Source organism: Hypanus sabinus, chromosome 3 (genome assembly GCF_030144855.1).
Source record: "Hypanus sabinus isolate sHypSab1 chromosome 3, sHypSab1.hap1, whole genome shotgun sequence".
Taxonomy (NCBI): domain Eukaryota; kingdom Metazoa; phylum Chordata; class Chondrichthyes; order Myliobatiformes; family Dasyatidae; genus Hypanus; species Hypanus sabinus.
In genome coordinates this window covers 168,586,740-168,611,529 of record NC_082708.1, presented here as the reverse complement: position 1 = coordinate 168,611,529, position 24,790 = coordinate 168,586,740, and the positions used below count along the sequence as shown (strand labels likewise).

Here is a 24,790-nt window from a genome sequence, read left to right as displayed (position 1 = left end):
TCATGATGGACTTGGCAGTGTCCACTCTTTTTTTGTAGGATTTTACATTCAAAGGTATTGGTGTTTCCGTGCCAGGCTGTGATGCAACCAGTCAAGATGCTGTCCACCACACATCTATTGAAGTTTGCCAGTTTTAGATTACATGCTGAATCTTCGCAAACTCCCAAGGAAGTAGAGGTGCTGTAGTGTATTCTTCGTAATTGCAGTTGTGTGCAGGGCCCAGGACAGGTCCTCTGAAATGATAGCACTGAGGAATTTAAGTTGCTGAGCCTGTACACCTCTTGATCCCACAATGATGATTGGCTCTTGGCCCTCCAGTTTCCTTCTCCTCTTGTCAGTAATCAGCTCCTTAGTTTTGCTGTCATTGGGTGAGCAGTTGTTGTTGTTGTGGCACCACTCAGCCAGATTCTTTAATCTCCCTCCTTTGTAATGCTTCGTCACCACCTTTGATTCGGCCAGTGACAGTGTGGTCTTCAGGAAACTTAAATATGGCATTGGAGCTGTGCTTAGCCACACAGTCATAAGGGTAAAGACAGACAGACATACTTTATTGATCCCGAGGGAAATTGGGTTTTGTTACAGCCGCAGCACCAAGAATAGTGAAGAAATATAGCAATATAAAATAAATATAAAATAAAAATAAAATATAATTAAATAATAATCAGTTAATCATGCTAAGTGGAAAAATAAGTCCAGGACCAGCCTACTGGCTCAGGGTGTCTGACACTCCGAGGGAGGAGTTGTAAAGTTTGATGGCCACAGGTAGGAATGACTTCCTATGACGCTCAGTGTTGCATCTCGGTGGACTGAGTCTCTGGCTGAATGTACTCTTGTGCCTAACCAGTACATTATGGAGTGGATAGGAGTCGCTGTCCAAGGTGGCATGCAACTTGGACAGCATCCTCTTTTCAGACACCACCGTCAGAGAGTCCAGTTCCACCCCCACAACATCACTGGCCTTACGAATGAGCTTGTTGATTCTGTTGTTGTCTGCTACACTCAGCCTGCTGCCCCAGCACACAACAGCAAACATGATAGCACTGGTCACCGCAGACTCGTAGACCATCCTCAGCATCATCCAGCAGATGTTAAAAGACTTCAGTCGCCTCAGGAAATAGAGACGGCTCTGACCCTTCTTGTAGACAGCCTCAGTGTTCTTTGACCAGTCCAGTTTATTGTCCATTCGTATCCCCAGGTATTTGTAATCCTCCACCATGTCCACACTGACCCCATTGATGGAAACAGGCGTCACCTCCTCGGGTCCACCACCAACTTCTTAGTCTTTTTCACGTTAAGCTGCAGAAAACGAGTAGAGCGGACGGCTAAGCACACAGCCTGTGGTGGTGATATTGAAGATTGTGAAGGAGATATTGCTGCCAATCAGATCTGACTGGGGTCTGCAAGTGAGGAAATCAAGGATCAGTTGCACAGAGGTATTGAGACCAAAGTCTTGAAGCTTATTGATTAGTTTTGATCCTTCAAGGCAGTTCCACCATTTATCAGTATTATGGCTGAACACTTTCATGGCCATTTTCCTGCACTCTTCCTGTATGCCTTGATTCCCTTAATCTGCAGCAATCTATTGATCTGTATTTTGAACTCTTGACTGCTTCTGCAGCCCACTAGAGTAGAGAACACGGCTCCGTGACCTGGGTGAAGGTGTGTCTCAGTACCATTCCCAAGTGACTTCGTCTTATTTGGAGACTGAGCCCCTCAACTATTCTTCCACAACATTGCACATCATGCCCCATCAGGTTTTAGGAACTTTTAATGTGATCTTGTATTCTTTACAATTTTTCGGCATGTTGGGTCAGAGGTTAGTACTGCTGCCACATAGTTACAAGCACACAGGTGCAATCTTGGCTTTGTATGCTGCATTTGTGGAGTTTACAGAATCTTCCTTTGACTCCTTTCACATCGGTTTGCAAGTTAATTGATTATTGCAGATTACCCTCTGTGTAGATGCATCAGATAATTATTAGAGTTCCAGGGGTATGTGTACAAGAGTCGCAGATCAAGAGAGGGACTGGTGGAATTGCTCCATAGGGAGACAGCAAAGGCCTGAGTGGCCAAATGGTCTTATCATGTTTTAATAAATAAGCTGCAGCTTTCATTGCATTAACAAGCTTCATTCAATAAGGACACCAATAATATGCATCATATTCGAGTTGTGGCCACTGCAATGCCTTGTATTACTGAAACAAAACCGCTCTACTTTGCTGTTCTTCACACCAATCAATAAATAATCATTGCTTAGGTTTCTTAATTCCTCATTTCTGTACAACTGTCTTCCGTGAACCCTGTTCTGGTTACTTGCCCTCTTCTAATAAGATAATGGTGTGTTCTGTTACGAATGAGGAGCAACTCTGATGGGCAGAAGGGTACAGAATCGCCAGTGCCTCCCCCCCCCCCCCCCCCTTTTTGAGAATTGCAAGATCGCTATTATTTCGGGTCTGATACCCAGGAAATGAGAGAGAGTCACAGCATGTCAGTAATGAGAAAGAGACAATGCCAGAATATACAAGATGGAATGTCTCCTATTGACAAAGAGAGAGATTACTGCTATTGTCTCTTGAAGGAGGAATTGTGTATTGAGTACTGTACTATTCATTGAAACCCCTCAGGGGACAACCAGAGTGGTCTGGTTGAGGGATTGGATCATCCCAACCTGATTGACATCTGAGACCCCGTGAGTGGGGATAAAAAGTCGGGTCTGGCGAACACCCCTCAGACGCACCAGGAGAGATGCTACGAGACTGGTGGGGGCTTGTGTGTGTGTCCACCCTTGCCTGGGTGACGAATCCTCCATGGAACGGTCTAGCTAAAGGATGGATACGGATCAAGATCGTAAAAGGAAAGTCGGCAAGTTTCTCTCTCCCGCTCCCCCTCTCCCCCTCTCCCCACACAACAATTGCAGAACAGTGATCAACAATGACTGCAGCCTGTATGAACTGAACTTTATATTTCATTAACAATTCATTATCCCCTAGATAACGATAGAGCTTATTTCTTATTGATTATTATTATACCCGCTCTTTTAGGTTTAGTATTGATGTCGTATAATATCTGTATATTTGCATTGATATTATTTTTGTGTATTTTTACTAATAAATACTGTTAAAAATAGTATCATCAGACTTCAACAGATACTCCTATCTTTGCTGGTAAGACACCCAGTTACACCCAGTTACACCCAGTTCGATCGTAGCACTTTCTAAGGGACCAACCAGAGATGTTATTCTCCTTTTAAAACATTTTTATGATCACAAGACCATGCTGGACATTAAAACTTAAAAGTACTGCAGGTCTACCTCATCAGTGTTGGCAGAGAAACTGATGGAGCTGCACTTGGTGCAGATCATGCTGCTGCCCGCGTCCGAGAGGTATCTGAGGAGTCGCTATGCAAAGGTGGCATGCAGTCTAACAGCCAGTGATCATCACAGTCACTTTCCTTTTCATCGCAGGACTCTGTTGGACATTAATGTGGAATGTTACGAGTCCAATTCACTGATTTTATTGGCGGACTGCGGGGAGCTGCGTGGCCTCGGTCATAGTGAAGACCCCATGGCCTCAAGCCATGGTGTTGCCTGTTTACAGCTGCCCAGAAGAGAGGCATCGGAGTGGGTGCTCTGCACTCTAGGCAGTGCTGCCCCCCAGAGTTCATTTAGCAGTATACACCTGTATTGTGTTTAACAGCAGTGCTGCAACATTCATTGACTCGGTCCTGGACTTCTGTGTGCTGTATTTTACTGATATCATATGTCATGTGTGTGAATGTTGATACTGTGTTTTACACTTTGGCCGTGAAGTAATGCTGTTTCATTTGTATTCATGCATGGTTGAATGACAATTAAACTTCAACTTGGTTCTGCAGTGCCTCCCCATTTTGATGAACTCATTTGAAAATCAGATTTTCCTACCAAAATGGACAATTTCATCTTTCATGTTAAATGCTTCATTTGCCTAATCATTATTTACTTTCTTTAACTTGAGCCTAGATCTCCAAATTGGATTTGGTTTACTATACTCACATGAACTGAGGTACAGTGAAAAGTTCGTAGGCATTAAAATATTATATAGTACATTGAGATTGTACAATGTAAAACAATAACAATGCGGAATAAAGTGCAACAGCTACAGAAGATGTGCAGTGCTGGTAGAGAAAACTTAACGAGGCTCTATCTCATGTTTTTGAAGTCTTTCCAGCTAAATGTTAGAACTTTGTAGTTGATTAGGTAATGTTGATGTATGTATTTACTTGTCTAGACAAGCCTTCCTCAGTCTGCAAATGTATATTGTTATGAGTGATGAGCAGACCTGATGGTCAATGGGGTGCAGAGTTAACCATTCCCAACACCCCCCCCCCCCCCCGAGAACTATAAACTATTGCTGCTGTTATGCTGCCCAGGCAAGAACATTTGCTACAGGTAAGAGGGGGAGAGAGACTGTTGATTTACTGCATTATGACTCTTCCTGGATTATTTACCTTCCACTACAAGGACTTTACTTTGCTCGTTAACATTCCTCAGGAGATAGCAGGAGTGGCCTGATTTGATGGACACGGTCATTCAGGAATGATGGATAGCTGAGACCCCGTGAGTGGGGATAAAAGACAGGTCTGGAGAGACACCCTTCAGACACACCAGTGGACACTGACTGAGTGTTGGTAACCCACAGAAAGGTGGGGGCTTCGGAGACCGAACCAGGAGATCGGTCATTAAAGCTCAGTGTTACAGCAGGGCCAGTGGGGACTTGTGTGTGTCTGTCCACTCATGCCAGAGTGACGAGTCCACCACAGAAGAATGGTCTAGCTCAGGGGTCAGCAACCTTTACCACTGAAAGAGCCACTTGGACCCGTTTCCCACAGAAAAGAAAACACTGGGAGCCGCAAAACCCGCTTGACATTTAAAATGAAATAACACTGCATACAACGTTTTGTTTTGCCTTTATGCTATGTATAAACAAACTATAATGTGTTGCATTTATGAAATTGATGAACTCCTGCAGAGAAAATGAAATTACATTTCTGCATGCAACAAAAACATTTTGAACTCCGAAAAAAAGACGTTGGGTTGAAGGTTACTTTTAAGTAAAATACTCAACGTCTATTTGAGTCCTTCTTGTATTTATGAAAAACGCCAAACTTAAATTTGCCGCCAGCAGCAAACCAAAAATAACGTCAGCCAGCTGTCAACCTGAAAAATAAAAGGACTATTTCACTGAACAATGAAAACATATGAATATACGTAAAATAATAGGCAATTAAAATATTTATCATACTTGTTCAGGTTGACTCACACCTGACAATGCAGTCGTATTTAGTAGGGATGGATCGATGCTTAGGGGAGTGACCGGGAAGGATAATGTGTTTTTTTCCTCGCTGAACTCACAGAAGCGTTTCCCAAACGATGTTTGCATTGCGATGATTGCAGAATGTAAATACTCCGAATTTATCATGTCGTGACCTTGTTTGAACTCTCTCAAATTGGGGAAGTGAGACAATGTGCCTTTCTGTAAATCTCTGGCAAGCAACGTCAACTTGCGCTCGAATGCCAAAACATCCTCCAACATGTGCAGGGCTGTACGTCCTTACCCCGTTGAAGAGCTGTGTTCAGCGTGTTCAGGTGCGCTGTCATGTCTACCATGAAGTGTAGCTTTTCCAGCCACTCTGGCTGTTCCAGCTCAGGAAAGTTGAGCCCTTTGCTGCCCAGGAAAGTTTTCACTTCTTCCAGACACGCGACAAAGCGTTTCAGCACCTCCCCCCTGGACAACCATCAGACTTTGTTGTGCAGCAGGAGATCAGAATATGCAATTTCCAGCTCGTCCAGTAACAAACGGAATTGACGGTGATTTAAACTTTTTGCCATTATTTTATTGACAATCTGAATGACAACATCCATTACTTCTGTGCATTCCGGAGGAAATGTTTGAGCGCACAGTGCCTCTTGGTGCAAGATGCAGTGAAAAGTCAGCAGCTTTCTGTCCAGCGACTTCTGCAGTAAAGCCACAATTCCCTTGTGCGTTCCCGTCATATTCGGTGCCCCCATCAGTAGCTACTGACACCAGATGGGTGGTCTTTATTCCTTTGGCTCTTAAACAATTCAAGACAGCCTCACAGATGTCCTCCCCCCGTGTTTGGTCTTTTAGAGGTATCAACTCAATCAGTTCTTCCTGTGGCCCGGCAGAGTTTACATACCGGCAGAACAACGCTATTTGTTCAATATCACCTTTGTCTTTAGACTCGTCACAGGCAATCGAGTAGGCCACAGCTGAATTGATGTCTTTAATTTGCTGTCTTGTGATGTCTTCTGCCATTTTTATGGTTCTGTCTTTGACAGTCTTTGCAGAGAGGGGCATATCCCTGATTTTCTGCACAATTTCACTCTTGTTTTTAAAGTCCGTGAATAGATGTTCTGAAATCTTAATGAAAGATTCTTTTATATATTCACCATCTGTAAACTGCTTCCCGTGCCTGACTATTTCCTGAGCGGCAATATAACTGGCGTATGTCGTTGATTTTCCAGACTTCATCCATTTCTGGAAATGATTTTTGCTCAGATCAACCTTCCGCATCAGTTCCGAAACGGCTTTTTTTCTCTCATCTCCATCCGGATATTTTTGAGCAAAGGCTGCGTGTTTATTCTGGAAATGCCTTGCGACATTTGACTTTTTGTTGTTTGCTAGTTGCATATTAAGCATACCGGTAAACCAGTCTCGTCAACAGTGAAAGCAAATGAATCTGTCCACGTATCATTAAACGTTCTGTTTTCTTCAGTCACTTTTCTTTTTTTAGAATTCTCCATAGTTGGCTTACCTTGGATCGAAAAATTAAAGAAATCGCGCACTGGCGGGTGTCAGGTATTGGCAGTGGTGACGTATATTAATAGCGATAAAAACACGTTGTAGCGGTGTGCTCACGCAGTCAGTAAACTGCAGTCGAATAACTTTATTCGAACTAAACAGCCTTGCTTTTAAGCCTCCCTCAACCCAGCCCCCATGGACGCAGATGCTGCAAAAGACGCGTACTCACAAACCCCCGTAGGCTATCTCCCTTAGCCGGAATGCTGGCTAATTGTGAGGAAATGTGTCGCCACACTTAGATTGTACAAGATCACCATAATCTTCAAATTTAGAATTACATTTCAAAAGCTAACAAACTAACATAAAATACATTTTAATTAAATACTGACCAATTATTTCCCAAAGCCACAGGGAGCCGCAGCACAGAGGTGAAAGAGCCACAAATGGCTCGGGAGCCGCAGGTTGCCGACCCCCGGTCTAGCTGAAGAACAGAGGGGTCAGAACTGAATGACCACAACGATATGACGGATTATGAAAGCAATGGAAGGTTTGGCTGCTGTAGCTGTTACCTCTTGCTCGCTCTCTCTCTTGCGCTCTCTCCCAATGATTTCAATACAACAACCATAACCACATCAGCATTTATGAACTGAACTCTATACTTTCCTATGACAATTCATTTACCCCTAGACATTGATAGAGCTTGTTTATTATTGATTATTATTATTCCTACACTTTTAGGTTTATTACTAACTTGTTTTATATGTATATTTGCATTTTTGATATTGTGTAGTTTACTAATAAACACCTTTAGTTTGGTACCACCAGACTCCAACGGATTCTTCTTTCACTGCTGGTCAGATCAATATCTGATCAGATCTGTTTGTTGATTGAATATAACCAATAATTTAAATATTATTGTAATATCTTTTTTTTCAGGTGGGATCTTAGTTTAATATCTCATCCAAAAGAATCAGAATCAGGTTTATTATCACCGGCATGTGACATGAAATTTGCTAACTTAGCAGAAGCAGTTCAATGCAATACGTCATCTAGAAGAGAAAAAAATAATAATAAGTAAACAAATCAATTACGTAGTTTGAATAGATTTAAAAAATGTGAAAAAACTGAAATATTGAATATTTTAAATTAAAAAGGTGAGGTAGTGCCCAAAGATTCAATGTCCATTTAGGAATCAGGTGGTAGAGGGGAAGAAGCTGTTCCTGAATCGCTGAGTGTGTGCCTTCAGGCTTCTGTATCTCCTACCTGAAGTTTACAGTGAGAAAAGGGTATGTTCTGGGTGCTGGAGGTCCTTAATAGTGGACGCTGGGGCAATAATGGATGCTGGATAGGGGGAAAAGATACATGGAACTCAATTTCCGGATCAGAGATCAATGCTCTTATCCTGTTGTGTAGGATACTCAATGCTGGAGGATAAATCTGGCAGCACCCATTCTCAACCTTTGCTTTGTGTTTCTCTGCTATGCAGCAATCCCTTGATACAGCAGACCATTGATTCAAATAACCTTTAACCCTTTAGACTCTGGTGTTGTCACTGAGCTAAGGCTGCTTCTACTTTGATGGGCCAGATTTGTTTGTATGAGAGGATGTTTTCATTGGTTTACCTTCATAGCCGATGTACGAGAAGTTCTTGTCAGCAATATAGTTATATATTATTTGAATGGCTTTTTTCATAGGAGTGCATTGAAGTTAATAAAATAGATGAAACATTAGATAAAGATTAGCTTAAATTGAAACATATAGTGAAATATGTCATTTTGCATCAATGACCAATGCATTTTGTGCTGGGACAGCTCACAACTGGCTGGTCACAAGAAGAATGTACTTGCAGACAGACAGTGACAGGAATTGGACACCGATCAGTGATCGCTGACACTGTAAAGTGATTGAAACAACCACTAAACAACTGTGCTGCTCCTTACCTTTGCCATGTATTGTGACTTAATTCTTTAAATAATCCTTCTATAGCATGTATTTTCTAACATGGATATACATTTAATAGGTTGTGATTTATCTTAGGTTGACAGCGTTAATTGTGTTTTGTTTGATTGGCCTTCGGACTCTGATTAAATTTCTCGACCAAGATTATGAGAAAAATGACATATGGGACCTGCACATGGTGAAAGGTGAAAAAAATAAGGTGAGCTTTTGTTCATGTTTTTAGGAACTTACTGACAAATGTTTGAACATTCTGTGATCATGTGTATCTTTCAAAGTATTCAATTTAAAATTATCCCAAAAAAAAAAGCAAACTGCCAGAAAACAGTTGAACCCTTGGGCCATTTTAAATAAATCTTGCCCGGTGGCTGTGTGCTGTTAAAACATGTTATTGCAATAGAGATGAACAATGCAAGAATCTAAGCCCTGTGATGGTTATATGCAAAACTGCCATTGGACAATAGACAATAGATGCAGGAGTAGGCCACCCGGCCCTTCGAGTCCTTCAGTTCCATCACTGCTGCCGTCTTTCTACATTTAAATTTTTGCTTATCCCTTACTAAAGTGGAAAATAAGATCTTAAATATTACAAACTTAACGATTTGGATGTAGTGCGCAAAGCCAGCATTTATTGCCCAGCCTTAATGAACTTTGAGAACATGGTGGTGAGCTCCATTTTGAACCACTACAGTCTTTCTGGTGTAGATGTTCCCACAATATTATTGGGTAAAGAGCTCCGAGATTCATAGCCAACAATAAATCTGTGAGGAGAAAATGTTACAAGGGAAAGGAACATGAGCTGAAACAGACTCAGTGGGTTGAATGGTCACTTTTGATGTAAGGAAGTATGATTTAGAAAGCTGTGTGACTTGAAAGAAAGTGCTAGTGGTGCAGTTTCCATATAGCAGATCGCTTTTTTAGTTGATGGTTCAGAGTTTGGGATGTGGTTTCAAGTAGCTTGGGTGAGTAACTGCAGTTCATTTTGTACAAGGAGTGTTCTGCTTGACAGGCTATCTGTCAAGTGGACTACTTTGTTGTTGAATTTCTGAGCATTGCACATGCTTTATTTACTTTAAAAGAGTATTCCATCACTGTCTTGCTTTGAACCTTGTTGGTGGTGGGGAATTCTTTTGGGGTGGTAGAAATCGAGACACAAGAAAGGATACTCAGTGCTTGACCTGTTTTTGTTGCTGCAGTTTTGTGGGCAGATCATTTTAAACTTCTGGTCAGTGCTGACTGTGCGAATACTGATGATATAGTGATGGGGAAAAACATTGAATGCCAAAGTGGAGATCAGAATCCGTCTTGTTGGAGATGGTTATAGCCAGGCATTTTATAGTATTTGCTAATTAGCAATCATTGTCTGAAATATTGTTGGTCATTCTGTAAGCAGTTAAGGGCTATATCCATTCCTGTGGAGTTGTAAATGGAATAGTGCAGTTAGTATTAAGTCCCCACTTCTGACATTATGGTAGACAGCAAGTTACTGAAGCAGCTAAAATGTGGGATGGCATTCTCTTGGTTCTGTTGTAAGTTTTTCTGCAAATTTTAAAAATAACGTTTTATTCCCTTCTATAGAAGTTGTGTGAAATTAAATAAGATTGTTTGCACCCCTTTGTTATATATGATCCTGGGCTGAGTTTCAGACAGTATAATCAATGCCTTTTGTAACATTACCAAATTCTGTGTCTTCGGCTATGTGCTATCAATCCTCATCCAGCGATTAAAGATTAGCTTTATTTGTCACACAAATATTAGAACATACAGTGAAATGTGTTGTTTAGGTCAACAGCCAACATAGTCCAAGGATGTGCTTGAGGCAGGCAGCGAGTGTCCCCATACTTTTGGCACCAACACAGTGTGCCCACAACTTACTGATGCATACTACCTTGGAATGGGGGAGGAAACAAGAGCACCCGGAGGAAACCCACATGGTCACAGGGAGAACATACAGACGACAGTGGGAATTGAACCCCAATTTCTGGTGTTGTAAAGCATTTACTGTCCACGGTAGCACTTGCTACCTTTGGTCTGGACTCTTCAATTGCGCTTGCAACCATCTTCTGTTATGCTACCTCTAAAGTTAAGGTAATCTAAAATTCCACTTTCCTGTTTACAGAATGGGTACATGCCCTTTGTCCCATTTGCCCCTCAAACTTGCTGAGTTTGCTTCTGCTCAAGAAGTGTTTTCATTTTAAATTTCTCAGCCTGTTTTTTTTAAACCCGTCATGCCTCACTTTTCGGTGAATATGATATAAATGGAAGTGAATTTGAGAGGTAAGGAAGGGAGTGAAATCAGGATAGATGTTTTTTAACTTTTATTGTTTTGCCAATGACAGAACAAATAGGATAAAAAAGCAGACAGACTGGGTCATCATAGGTGAAGTAAAATCCGTATCTTATAATAGGAAAAAGTGAATAGCAAAATGGGTTACATTGCTGTATCAAGGTTAACCAAACTCTTGTGTCCATAATTGTCCTTCAGGGGACCTTAAGATCCATAACTTTAAGACCATTCTGCAGGTTCCCTCAAGAAGAAATAAATCAAAGTTCTTCAAACCAAATGAATGTACAGTGAAGTCACTTCAAGCTCAAAGTGTCCAATTTTCACAGTATCTTTCAAATTTTTAGTAGCATGTCTCAGAGAGAAAGTCAATCCTTCCATAACATAAATTTTTTGAACTATTTCTATCCATTCCAGGACTGTAGGAGACTCTTTACTTAGCTATTTCCTGGTAATCACTTTCTTACTGGCTGCTAGTAGTATTGTAACACATATCTTTCATGTTTTTGAGCCCATTTGGTACATTACCCAAATAAATAATGTTAAAAGTCAAAATTAATTTCTGGGCTGATTATTGACCTCATCTGTTACCACATCAAACCAATAAGGCAAAATCATTGGACACCCCCAGAAAATATGAAAATGATCAGCCAACACATTATCTCATATTCTCCAGCATTGACCTTGTTCAGGTCTGTTACTTTGTAACTACTTTATTTTTGGCATTATGAAAAATCTTAAGGTATTCTTTCAGGTGAATTCCCTCCACAGACCTGAGTTTGAAGTAGTCGAATGTGTTCTGCATATGTTTAACCAACTGTCAATTTTATGTTGGCTTCTTTCTTGCATTTTGATTTAACATACATTGTGGAGAGATCCCTATTTCTTCTTGTGTTGTTCTCCTGAGTCATTAGTTTATTTTGCTCAGTTCCTACCAATGGTAAAAGTAAGGACGTTAAGAAAATAGATATATCTGCTAACTCTGCAGCTTTGGGCTGAGCGTATAACTTTGTGTAGTACGTTTTGAAAGATTTTTGAATGTCTTCCAATCCATGAAGCATCTTATTAGTCTGGGCATCTTTCACCCTATGTATAGAACTCTCAGCCTGTTGTTTACGTATTCTCCATGCAAGTAATTTAATACATTTGGGTCCATTCTCTTTCTTTTTTCTTTTTAAATCTTCTTATTAGTTTTAAACAAACATAAATGAAACATGAGTACAAAATGTTTGAGAGTACATAATTAATAGTTTAAATAGACATTCAGATATATAATAATAAAAATATATAACCCTCTCAAACTCAGAACATTAATGAACAAAGAAGTAAAAAGAGAAAAAAAAAGAAAAAAACCCCAAAAAAAGAGAGAAAAAAAACAACAAAAAAAAACACGAACCAACATGGGCCATTGAATAATGTTAAGTACATATACAGTAGTGCCAATAACTCCGAACCTCCATCCAATTAATTAAGGATAATATAAGTAAGGTTTAGGAAAAGACAATTCAAATCATGTGAAAATGTTGAATAAAAGGTCTCCAAGTTTCTTTAAATTTAACTGAAGGATCAAAAACCACACTTCTAATTTTTTCTAAACTCAAACAAGAAATAGTTTGAGAAAACCACTGAAATACAGTTGGAGGATTAATTTCTTTCCAATTCAATAAAATAGATCTTCTAGCCATTAATGTAACAAATGCAATCATTCGTTGAGATGAAGCGGATAAACGATTATTATACATTATTGGTAAACCGAAAATTGCAGTAAGAGGATGCGATTGAAAATTAATATTTAAAACTCTTGAGATAATACTGAAAATATCTTTCCAATAATTTTGTAAACAAGGACAAGACCAAAACATATGAGTCAATGAAGCAATATCAGAATGACATCTATCGCAGGTTCAGTTAAGATGAGAATAAAATTGAGCCAGTTTATCCTTAGACATATGAGCTCTATGTACAACCTTAAATTGTATTAGGGCATGTTTAGCACAAATAGAGGACGAATTTACCAATAATAAAATTTTTTCCCATTGCTCAGTAGATATAGGACAGGGGTCAGCAACCTTTACCACTGAAAGAGCCACTTGGACCCGTTTCCCACAGAAAAGAAAACACTGGGAGCCGCAAAACCCGCTTGACATTTAAAATGAAATAACACTGCATACAACGTTTTGTTTTGCCTTTATGCTATGTATAAACAAACTATAATGTGTTGCATTTATGAAATTGATGAACTCCTGCAGAGAAAATGAAATTACATTTCTGCATGCAACAAAAACATTTTGAACTCCGAAAAAAAGATGTTGGGTTGAAGGTTACTTTTAAGTAAAATACTCAACGTCTATTTGAGTCCTTCTTGTATTTATGAAAAACGCCAAACTTAAATTTGCCGCCAGCAGCAAACCAAAAATAACGTCAGCCAGCTGTCAACCTGAAAAATAAAAGGACTATTTCACTGAACAATGAAAACATATGAATATACGTAAAATAATAGGCAATTAAAATATTTATCATACTTGTTCAGGTTGACTCACACCTGACAATGCAGTCGTATTTAGTAGGGATGGATCGATGCTTAGGGGAGTGACCGGGAAGGATAATGTGTTTTTTTCCTCTCTGAACTCACAGAAGCGTTTCCCAAACGATGTTTGCATTGCGATGATTGCAGAATGTAAATACTCCGAATTTATCATGTCGTGACCTTGTTTGAACTCTCTCAAATTGGGGAAGTGAGACAATGTGCCTTTCTGTAAATCTCTGGCAAGCAACGTCAACTTGCGCTCGAATGCCAAAACATCCTCCAACATGTGCAGGGCTGTACGTCCTTACCCCGTTGAAGAGCTGTGTTCAGCGTGTTCAGGTGCGCTGTCATGTCTACCATGAAGTGTAGCTTTTCCAGCCACTCTGGCTGTTCCAGCTCAGGAAAGTTGAGCCCTTTGCTGCCCAGGAAAGTTTTCACTTCTTCCAGACACGCGACAAAGCGTTTCAGCACCTCCCCCCTGGACAACCATCAGACTTTGTTGTGCAGCAGGAGATCAGAATATGCAATTTCCAGCTCGTCCAGTAACAAACGGAATTGACGGTGATTTAAACTTTTTGCCATTATTTTATTGACAATCTGAATGACAACATCCATTACTTCTGTGCATTCCGGAGGAAATGTTTGAGCGCACAGTGCCTCTTGGTGCAAGATGCAGTGAAAAGTCAGCAGCTTTCTGTCCAGCGACTTCTGCAGTAAAGCCACAATTCCCTTGTGCGTTCCCGTCATATTCGGTGCCCCCATCAGTAGCTACTGACACCAGATGGGTGGTCTTTATTCCTTTGGCTCTTAAACAATTCAAGACAGCCTCACAGATGTCCTCCCCCCGTGTTTGGTCTTTTAGAGGTATCAACTCAATCAGTTCTTCCTGTGGCCCGGCAGAGTTTACATACCGGCAGAACAACGCTATTTGTTCAATATCACCTTTGTCTTTAGACTCGTCACAGGCAATCGAGTAGGCCACAGCTGAATTGATGTCTTTAATTTGCTGTCTTGTGATGTCTTCTGCCATTTTTATGGTTCTGTCTTTGACAGTCTTTGCAGAGAGGGGCATATCCCTGATTTTCTGCACAATTTCACTCTTGTTTTTAAAGTCCGTGAATAGATGTTCTGAAATCTTAATGAAAGATTCTTTTATATATTCACCATCTGTAAACTGCTTCCCGTGCCTGACTATTTCCTGAGCGGCAATATAACTGGCGTATGTCGTTGATTTTCCAGACTTCATCCATTTCTGGAAATGATTTTTGCTCAGATCAACCTTCCGCATCAGTTCCGAAACGGCTTTTTTTCTCTCATCTCCATCCGGATATTTTTGAGCAAAGGCTGCGTGTTTATTCTGGAAATGCCTTGCGACATTTGACTTTTTGTTGTTTGCTAGTTGCATATTAAGCATACCGGTAAACCAGTCTCGTCAACAGTGAAAGCAAATGAATCTGTCCACGTATCATTAAACGTTCTGTTTTCTTCAGTCACTTTTCTTTTTTTAGAATTCTCCATAGTTGGCTTACCTTGGATCGAAAAATTAAAGAAATCGCGCACTGGCGGGTGTCAGGTATTGGCAGTGGTGACGTATATTAATAGCGATAAAAACACGTTGTAGCGGTGTGCTCACGCAGTCAGTAAACTGCAGTCGAATAACTTTATTCGAACTAAACAGCCTTGCTTTTAAGCCTCCCTCAACCCAGCCCCCATGGACGCAGATGCTGCAAAAGACGCGTACTCACAAACCCCCGTAGGCTATCTCCCTTAGCCGGAATGCTGGCTAATTGTGAGGAAATGTGTCGCCACACTTAGATTGTACAAGATCACCATAATCTTCAAATTTAGAATTACATTTCAAAAGCTAACAAACTAACATAAAATACATTTTAATTAAATACTGACCAATTATTTCCCAAAGCCACAGGGAGCCGCAGCACAGAGGTGAAAGAGCCACAAATGGCTCGGGAGCCGCAGGTTGCCGACCCCCGATATAGGACAATGCAGCTCTTCTTGCCATTCCTTCTTAATTTTTTCTGATACATCTAACTGTAAATTCATGATCATCTTATAAATGATGGCTACTAAACCCTTTTGATAAGGATTAAGGGCTAAAATTCTATCTGTAATGTCCAATGGACATTCTTTTGAAAAAGACTGTAACTCATTATACAAAAAATTTCCAACTTGCAAATATCTAAAAAAAAATGGGTTTTAGGTAAATTATATTTATTAGATAGCTGTTCAAAGGACATAATGTTATCATCCAGAAACAGATCACGAAAACATGTTATATCTTTTTGTTTTCCATAACAGAAAAGCTTGATCCATAGATGAAGGCTGAAAAAAATAATTAGATATTATAGGACATGATAAAATAAATTTATTCAAACCAAAAAATTTATGAAATTGAAACCAAATTCGTAATGTATATCTGACTATAGGATTAGTTATCTGTTTATTCAATTTGAATAAAGAAAAAGGAAGTGAAGATCCTAAGATTGAAATCAGTGAAAAATCTTGCACAGATTTACATTCCAAATTTACTCATTGTGGGCAAGCAGCTATAGTCCATTCTTGTGTCCAGAATATTAAATACCATATATTGACTGCCCAATAGTAAAATCTTAAGTTTGGTAAAGAGGTCCATTCTCATTTAAAAAAAAATTTTGCTTAACAAACTTGACTCTCTTCTCAACTTCACTTTCATAGATATTATTTAGAATTTGTTTTGTATCCAAAATTTGATTCAAGACATCACTGTCATTATATAACTCCATATGCTTATTCTCCAAAAATTGTAATTTTTCAATCAGATCCTTGATTTGTTTCTCTTTTTCCTTTTCCTTCTGAGCTGACCACTTTGAGTTTACCCCAAACAACAGCTTTTGCAGCATCCCACAGAGCGCTGGGGACACCATTCCATTATCATTAAATATCATATAATCTTCAAACTCTTTCTTTAGTTATTTTAAACTTAGGGAATCATTCAAAAGACTGGTATTGAGTCTCCACAAGGTATCTGGGTTTGTTGTCTAAATGTAATGCTAAGTAAACCCCTGCATAGTCAGATGCCTCTTACCCCTATATTGCATTTTCTAATCCTGTGTCTCTCTGAATTAAACATTAAAAAAATGTATTCTCGAGTACACAGAGTGGGGGTGAGAAAAAAAGGTGAACTGTCTATCAATTGGATGTAACACTCTCTATATCTACCGTGCCTATTTCTTTGAGCAGTTTCTTGACATGTAATGTTTCCGGGTTTATCTTTTGGAGGAGTCCAGGGAAGGATGTAATTAAATATTTCAGTCCCCTCCACATTTTACCACACCAGATGTTTCCATAGCTATCATATTAAAAACTGCCTTAATCAGCTGTTTATCATTTCCTGGTGGTCTGTAAACATTCAGTAGAGTAACTTTATGATCAATAAAGCCCTTCACCAGTAAACAATGCCCTTCTTTGTGTGAGGAAAACCAGACATTTACTTTATTTGAGATTAATATTTCAACTCCCCTTGTATTTCCCCTCTCAAAAGAAGAGTAATGACTATTTTTAAATCCTAATTTGCATAACTTCTCATGTTCAATCTTTGGAAGGTGAGTTTCTTGCCAAAAAATTATACCTTGCTTTTCTCTCTTCATTTTAGCTATAGCCTTACTCCTTTTGATTGGGTTCTGTAACCCATTTGCATTAAAGGTGATTACTCTGTATTCTTGATACGGCGTTCCACACCAGTAAAAATGGGTTTATATAAATAGTTAGCTATCCCTAAATGACCTAAACAAATAAACTTCTGTCTGTACAACAAGCTAACAGTTAACATTATAAACAACACATAACATCTTTGACTTCCATCTTTGAAGTTTAAACTAAACTTCTAAGTCGGGGGAAGCCCTTAAACCCCAAGGGGCCCCTCCTAGTGCAGATTGATGCCTCTGAATAATTGAAATCAGTACAGTGCACAAAAAAAACCCAAAATCAAACATCAGCTCCCAGGTTTGCGGTCAGTTATAGTAATAAGAGCTTACAGAGGAAAAATCGTTTATGTTTTATTTTTGTTCTTAATACAAAGTCAATTATAGTTTGGTGTTAGGGTATATGTGACCTTGTTGACCTAGCTGAAGGATATTTTCTCACTATACTTTTGAGAGCTCTTATGCAGCATATTTGATGTGGCAAAATTCCTTTAGCTTGTCCTAGATGCGTTTCAGACGAGTTTCTTGTTCCTGATGGGATTTTATACCAGCTGTATCCCAGGAAAGCCGCCTCAGTTTCGCTGTGGCCGTGCCTTCCACGGGGGCCATGATTCCAGGACAGTTTGGGAAAAATCCCCTGTTCTTCAACTGTTCTCTGATGTGTTACTGTAGATGACTTGTCCAGTGCCAAAAAGCACTCAAAGTTTAGCTGGGTAAAGAGTCTGGAATCAGAGCCCCTTTTCTTTAAGCTTTTTTCTGATGGTGGAGTAAGCCTTTCTTTTCATAACTATTTTGGTTGGGTAGTCTTGATCAAAAAATGCTCTTTTCCTGTCGTAGTAGATCTCTCGTTTTTTTTTTCCCCAAGCAGAGCGAAGCACCAATTCTTTGATTCTATACTCCTGAAAGTAGATGACCACAGACCTTGGGTTGGAACCTTGTGGTGGTTTGGATCCAAAAAATCGATGGCAGCGTTGTATGCTGAGGGTGACATTGGGAAGGGACAACTGTTTTAATAAATCTTTCCAGAAATTCCTGTATGTTGTCTCCTTCCACCCCCTCGGAAATTCCATGGATACGCATGTTATTCCTGTGTGAACGAGCCTCCAGGTTTGTTAGTCGAGCTTGAATGATCTCCTGAAGTTCCAGTGCGTAGGAAAGAACCTCCCCGGCCTCGGCCTTCCCTTCCTCCACTTCTGTCACCCTTCGCTCCATATCCTTAACTCTGCCTTTTATTTCTTTTAAGTCACCAACAATAGCATTCAACTTCTGGTTAATTTCTTCTCTGAAATCCACCAGTTCCTCCTTTAGTAAGCCCAAGGTATCACCCAGTTCTTTTCTCATGTCCAAATGAAGTGCCTGTATTTCGACCATGATGCTGACGCGAACAGCCTCCATATCCTCGTGTTCAGCTTGGTTGCTAGCGCCGACGTCAGTGTCCTCACCGTCAGTCGGTATTTTATCGCTTGTCTTCGGGTTTTGTTGCGATTTTCCACTTGTTTCCCCCTTTCACACTACAAGACCCACTTTTCTATTTAAATAACTGTTTTTTATTTATGCTGCTGGCTGTAACTGCACCATACCACCAGGACAGATGGTTTTAATTAAAAGCATTTGCAGGGATAGCAAAAAGAAAATGTTTGGTATATCTTGGTGATGAGATTGGTTTGAAGGATGGTGGAAGTTATAGTAACATGTTAAAGGTAGAATAAGATGAGTATGCACGTTGAGGAGGTATATGAGAGGTTCAAGAGAAATCAAGATGAGATTTGGTGATTAGTGCCACATTGCATCAAGTTATATTGTGGGGAAGTTTTATTCAGTTGGTGTCCTCTGTAAACTGAGTTTGAATCATATGGAATGGAAACAGGTCCTTTATCCCACAGAGTTTACACTGACCATCAAATAGACATTCAAATCAGTCCCTTTCTTTTTCTCCCTGCCCTCCCTTTCACTCCCCCTAGAATCTACCTACACATCAGGATAAACTTGCAGTGCTCAATTAACCTACCTGTCTTTGGTATTTGAGTGGGAACTGGAGTAGTGGATGCAGTAAGAATGTAGAAATTCCACACAGGCAGCACTGGAGAGCAGGATTGAACCTCGGTTATTGGAGCTGTGGGACAGCTGCTCTTCTAGCTATACTATTGTACTGGCACCAAAGTTGGTGACAGGTTTGTTATTGTCACGCGTACTGAGATACAGTGAAAAGCTTTGTAAGCCTGGTTTCAGACAACGTTTTGTTTTATTTTATTAATATGGTAATATAGTTGGGCATTTTATGTGATGGTCCCTTTACTTTGTTTATAATAGTTCAAAATGTTTTGTGAATACAATTTCAATCTGTTTATACTGGTACTGGCAAAAATTAAATTTGCATGAGTGTCTGTCAGTATTCATACAAGTAATTGTCATATTTTTCCTTGGAAGAAAATTCAAACTTTTTTTTGAGTTTACCCCCATCGTATCCATCCTAGAATTGTTTATTTTTGGCCTTTTCATCGCTATTCCCATCATTGTAGAGTTTTGTTGCTGTTTGTATTCACAGTAATAGCTAACGTATTATGAGCCTGTGGTGAGAGTGTTAAATTTGCATGCTGCAGATAAATACATTGAGGGTGTACCAAATTTAAAAACAAATAGGCACTTTATTATCAGGCAACACGAGTGAATCTGCAGATGAATGAATACTGACAGACACTCATGCAAATTTAATTTTTGCCAGGAAGCAATAATTTAGCTTGTACCAGTATAAACAGATTGAAATTGTATTCACAAAACATTTTGAACTATCTATAATTTTAGTCTGGTTCTCTTTCTCTCTCTTTTCCCCCCTCACTATAATCTCCCCCCAGCCCTACCTTTCTTTCTCTTTTATTTCCCATAATCCCATAATTTCCAATAAAAGCAGTAGCATGGATATTGGGTGCAAGTTGAATAGGGAGTTAACATTGGCATGTGGCAAAGGTAATGTCGCAGTAGTTATGGGGGATTTCAACATACAGGTGAACTGGGAGAATCAGGTTGGTGCTGGACCCCAGGATAGGGAGTTTGTAGAGTGCCTACAGGATGCATTCTTGGAACAGCTTGTACGAGAGCCGACCAGGGACAGGTCTATTCTGGATTTAGTGTTGTGTAATGAACAGGATTTGATAAGCGATCTTGAAGTAAAGGAGCCATTAGGAGGTAGTGACCATAATATAAGTTTTTATCTGCAATTTGAGGATAAGGGCAGATTGGAGTTGTCAGTGTTGCAGTTGAACAAAGGAGACTATGGAGCCATGAGGGAGGAGCTGGCCAAAGTTAAATGGACGGATATCCTAGCAGAAAAGACAGTGGAACAGTAATGGCAAGGATTCTTGGGAATAATGCACAAGGTGCGAAGTCAGTTCATCCCCCGGAGAAGGAGAAGGAAGGATTCAAAGGGGGGAAAGGGGCCACAGTGGTTGACAAAGGAAGTCAGAGATTGAATAGCATTAAAAAAAAAGGAAGTATGACAGAGCTAAGGTGAGTGGGAGGACAGATGATCGGGAAATTTTTAAGGAACAACAGAACTTAACTAAAAAGGCAATACGGGGAGAAAAAATGAGGTATGAACGCAAACTAGCCAGGAACATAAAGGAAGATAGGAAAAGCTTTTTTAGGTATGTGAAGAGAAAAAGAGAAAGAAGATAGTTAAGAACAATGTTGGGCCCTTGAAGAATGAATTGGGTGAAATTGTTAAGGGAAACAGAGAAATGGCAGAAGAATTTAATAAGTGCTTTAGATCTATCTTCACTAGGGAAGACACAAGCAATCTCCCAGATGTATGGATGGGCCAAGGACATAGGGTAACAGAGGAAATGAAACAGATTGACATTAGGAAGGAAACGGTGATGAGTAGACTGATGGGACTGAAGGCTAATAAATACCCAGGTCCAGATGGTCTGCATCCTAGGGTACTAAAGGAGGTGGCTCTGGAAATTGCGGATGCATTGGTAATCATTTTCCAATGTTCCTTAGATTCAGGATCAGTTCCTGAGGATTGGAAAATGGCTAATGTTATTCCACTTTTAAAGAAAGGAGGGAGGGAGAAAACAGAGAACTATTGTCCTGTCAGCCTAACATCAGTAGTGGGGAAGATGCTAGAGTCCATTATTAAAGATGAAATAGTGGCATATCTAGATAGCAGTGATAGGGTTGGGCTGAGCCAGCATGGATTTACCAAGGGCAAATCATGCTTGACTAATCTATTGGAGTTTTTTGAGGATGTAACCAGGAAGTTAGACAAGGGAGATCCAGTGGATGGTAGTGTACCTCGATTTTCAGAAGGCATTTGATAAGGTCCCACATAGGAGATTGGTGGGTAAAATCAGAGCTCATGGCATTGGGGGGAAGATATTGACATGGATAGAAAACTGGTTGGCAGATAGAAAGCAAAGGGTAGCGGTGAATGGGTGTTTCTTGGAATGGCAGGTGGTGACTAGTGGGGTGCCACAGGGCTCGGTATTGGGACCACAGCTGTTTACGATTTACATCAACGATTTAGATGAAGGCATTGAGAATAACATCGGCAAGTTTGCTGATGATACGAAGCTGGGTGGCAGTGTGACATGTGATGAGGATGTTAGGAGAATTCAGGGTGACTTGGATAGGCTGGGTGTGTGGGCAGATACTTGGCAGATGACGTTTAATGTGAATAAGTGTGAGGTTATCCACTTTGGGAGTAAGAACAGGATGGCAGATTATTATCTGAACGGTGTAGAGTTAGGTAAGGGAGAAATACAAAGAGATCTAGGAGTCCTTGTTCATCAGTCACTGAAGGTGAATGAGCAAATGCAGCTGGCTGTGAAGAAGGCTAATGGAATGTTGGCCTTTATTACAAAGGGAATTGAGTACAAGAGCAAGGAAATCCTTTTGCATTTGTACAGGGCCCTGGTAAGACCACACCTGGAGTATTGTGTACAGTTTTGGTCTCCAGGGTTAAGGAAGGACATCCTGGCTGTAGAGGAAGTGCAGCGTAGATTCACAAGGTTCATTCCTGGGATGTCCGGACTGTCTTCCGCAGAGAGGTTAGAGAGACTGGGCTTGTACACGCTGGAATTAAGGAGATTGAGAGGGGATCTGATTGCAACATATGATTATTAAGGGATTGGACAAGATAGAGACAGGAAATATGTTCCAGATGCTGGGAGAGTTCAGTACCAGAGGGCATGGTTGAAGAATAAGAGGTAGGTCATTTAGGACAGAGTTAAGGAAAAACTTCTTCTCCCAGAGAGTTGTGGGGGTGTGGAATGCACTGCCTCAGAAGGCAGTGGAGGCCAATTCTCTGGATGCTTTCAAGAAGGAGCTGGATAGTTATCTTATGGATAGGGGAATCAAGGGATATGGGGACAAGGCAGAAACCGGGTATTGATAGTAGACTATCAGCCATGATTTCAGCATGGTGGTGCAGATTCGAAGGGCCGAATGGTTTACTTCTGCACCTATTGTCTATTGTCTAATTCTCCACCTTCCCCCTAGCCCATTTCCCTCCAGCCTATCACTTCCCAGCTCTCTACTTCATCCCTCCCCCCACTTCTTATCCCCCCTCGACCATCCCATGTTACTTCACTCCTGATGAAGGGTTTCGGCCTGAAATGTCGTCACTACCTCCTCCCATAGATGCTGTCTGGCCTGCTGAGTTCTGCCAGCATTTTGTGTTTTTATTTAGGCACTTCATTATAATAGGATCAATTAGGAAAGATTGCTGGGGGAAGGTGGTGGAAAGCAAAGCATGATAGTAAATAGCCTTGAACCAGGCATTTCCTATATTATCCAAAATAGGCACACTGTTGACAGTGTTAGTTTCCAGTCAAAGATATTCTGTGATTGGCCCCATGGTAGTGTTGCAGTTAGCATGACGCTATTACAGCTCAGGGCGTCGGAGTCCAGAGTGCAATCCCAGTGACCTCCATAAGCAGTCTGTGTCCTTCCTGTGGAATGTGTAGGTTTTCTCTGGGTTCACAGGTTTCCTCCCACTGTCAACAGTGTGCCTATTTTGGATAATATAGGAAATGCCTGGTTCAAGGCTATTTACTATCATGCTTTGCTCTCCACCACCCTCCCCCAGCAATCTCCTTTCCTAATTGATCCTATTGCAATAAAGTGCGTATTTGTTTTTACTTTGGTATATCCTCCATGTATTTATCTGCAGCATCGAAAGTTAACCCTCTGACCACAGGCTCATAATGCGTTAGCTGTTACTGTGAATACAAACAGCAACATAACTCTACAATGATGGGAATAACGATGAAAAGGCCATTAACAGTAAATAAACAATTGCTGGTTAGGATAATTGGTCATTATAAATTGTTCTGTGATAAGGTTAAGGAGTGGGATGTCGGGGATTGTTGGGTGGTGCAGCTATTCCATGCTGTGACTCATTTTTTTTTGAAAAAACTGCTAAAAATTCTCAAACTGTTGCTTCCAGAAGAATAAAATTGTGACAATTATAATGTCAGCTGGGCAGTCTCAGTGCATTGAGGCAAATTTATACAGAATGGAAATGGTCCCTTTGTCCCACTGAGTTTGCACTGACATCAAAGCAGTCAGTTAAAGCAGTCAATTTTGTATGTTCTCCCTACTCTTCCTTCAACTCCCCCTTTTTTGTGTAAAGGGGGAGGAGAAAATTAAATGTCATTGATGTTGATTATGATGCCTGATGTCTTTGATAATAACCGGTTCAGTGCATCAAAAGGAAGACTGTTAGAATAGATTCTTCATTTGGAAGTGTTAATATGGAGAAAGGAATTAAAACCATAGTTAAAAATATTTAAAATGGTAATTGAAGCAGTAAATGTCAGATAAGAGAACCTGGCTTATTGTCAATTAAAAGCTACTGTATAGATATTAATTGTTTTTATTTAAATAGAGTGCCCGAAAATATGCTGAAAAGGTATTGGAACAAAAATGTCGCCAGTCTTTCGTTCAGGAGCAGATGGCTCTACTGTTTCCACAAAAATATGACCGTGACTTGCTTCCCTTTCTGGAAAGAAGTTCCATTCTCCGTGATGCTGTGTTCAAGTACAACACTCCCTTTGGATTTAAGAAGCACCAAAATACCTTTAATCACCTCATTGATCTAATGCCCATGGTATCGCTACCGGAAGAACTGGAACGAAATCCATGCAAGAGATGTATTGTTTTAGGAAGCGGTGGAATACTACGAGGATTAGGTCTTGGACCCTACTTGGATAGATTTGATGTTGTTATCAGGTATGGAATGGACCCTGCATGTACCCATCTCACTTCAACTTTCTCTCTGCAATAGTCATTTACTTAAAAGTTTAAAAATGTCTTTGCTTTCCGTTCAATGTGCTTCTGTAGATGTAAAAGTACTAGCTCTCAGTGTAATGAAGTGTAATTCAGAGAAATTTGATAGATAACGGAATCTGCTCTGCTCTATTCCTGCACAGCCTGCTCATTCTAACTAGAAACATTTTCATTTCAGGAAATGGATAATGTTGGGGAATTCTTTTTGGGTGAAATTAAGCACTGAGTTTTCCA

General features: G+C 40.2%; 1 protein-coding gene across 2 annotated transcripts in view; it reads left to right on the top strand.

Annotated features, from left to right (window-relative positions):
* The window catches only part of st3gal5 (ST3 beta-galactoside alpha-2,3-sialyltransferase 5), an 86,344-nt gene that overhangs the window by 20,912 nt on the left and 40,642 nt on the right, over window positions 1-24,790 (top strand). Inside the window, exons 3-4 of one of the 2 annotated variants that reach the window (XM_059965620.1) lie at window positions 8,839-8,959; window positions 24,156-24,499. In XM_059965620.1, coding sequence (XP_059821603.1) covers window positions 8,839-8,959; window positions 24,156-24,499 — 465 coding nt within the window. The remainder of the gene's footprint in view (window positions 1-8,838; window positions 8,960-24,155; window positions 24,500-24,790) is intronic. The other variant, XM_059965621.1, reaches the window with a different exon arrangement.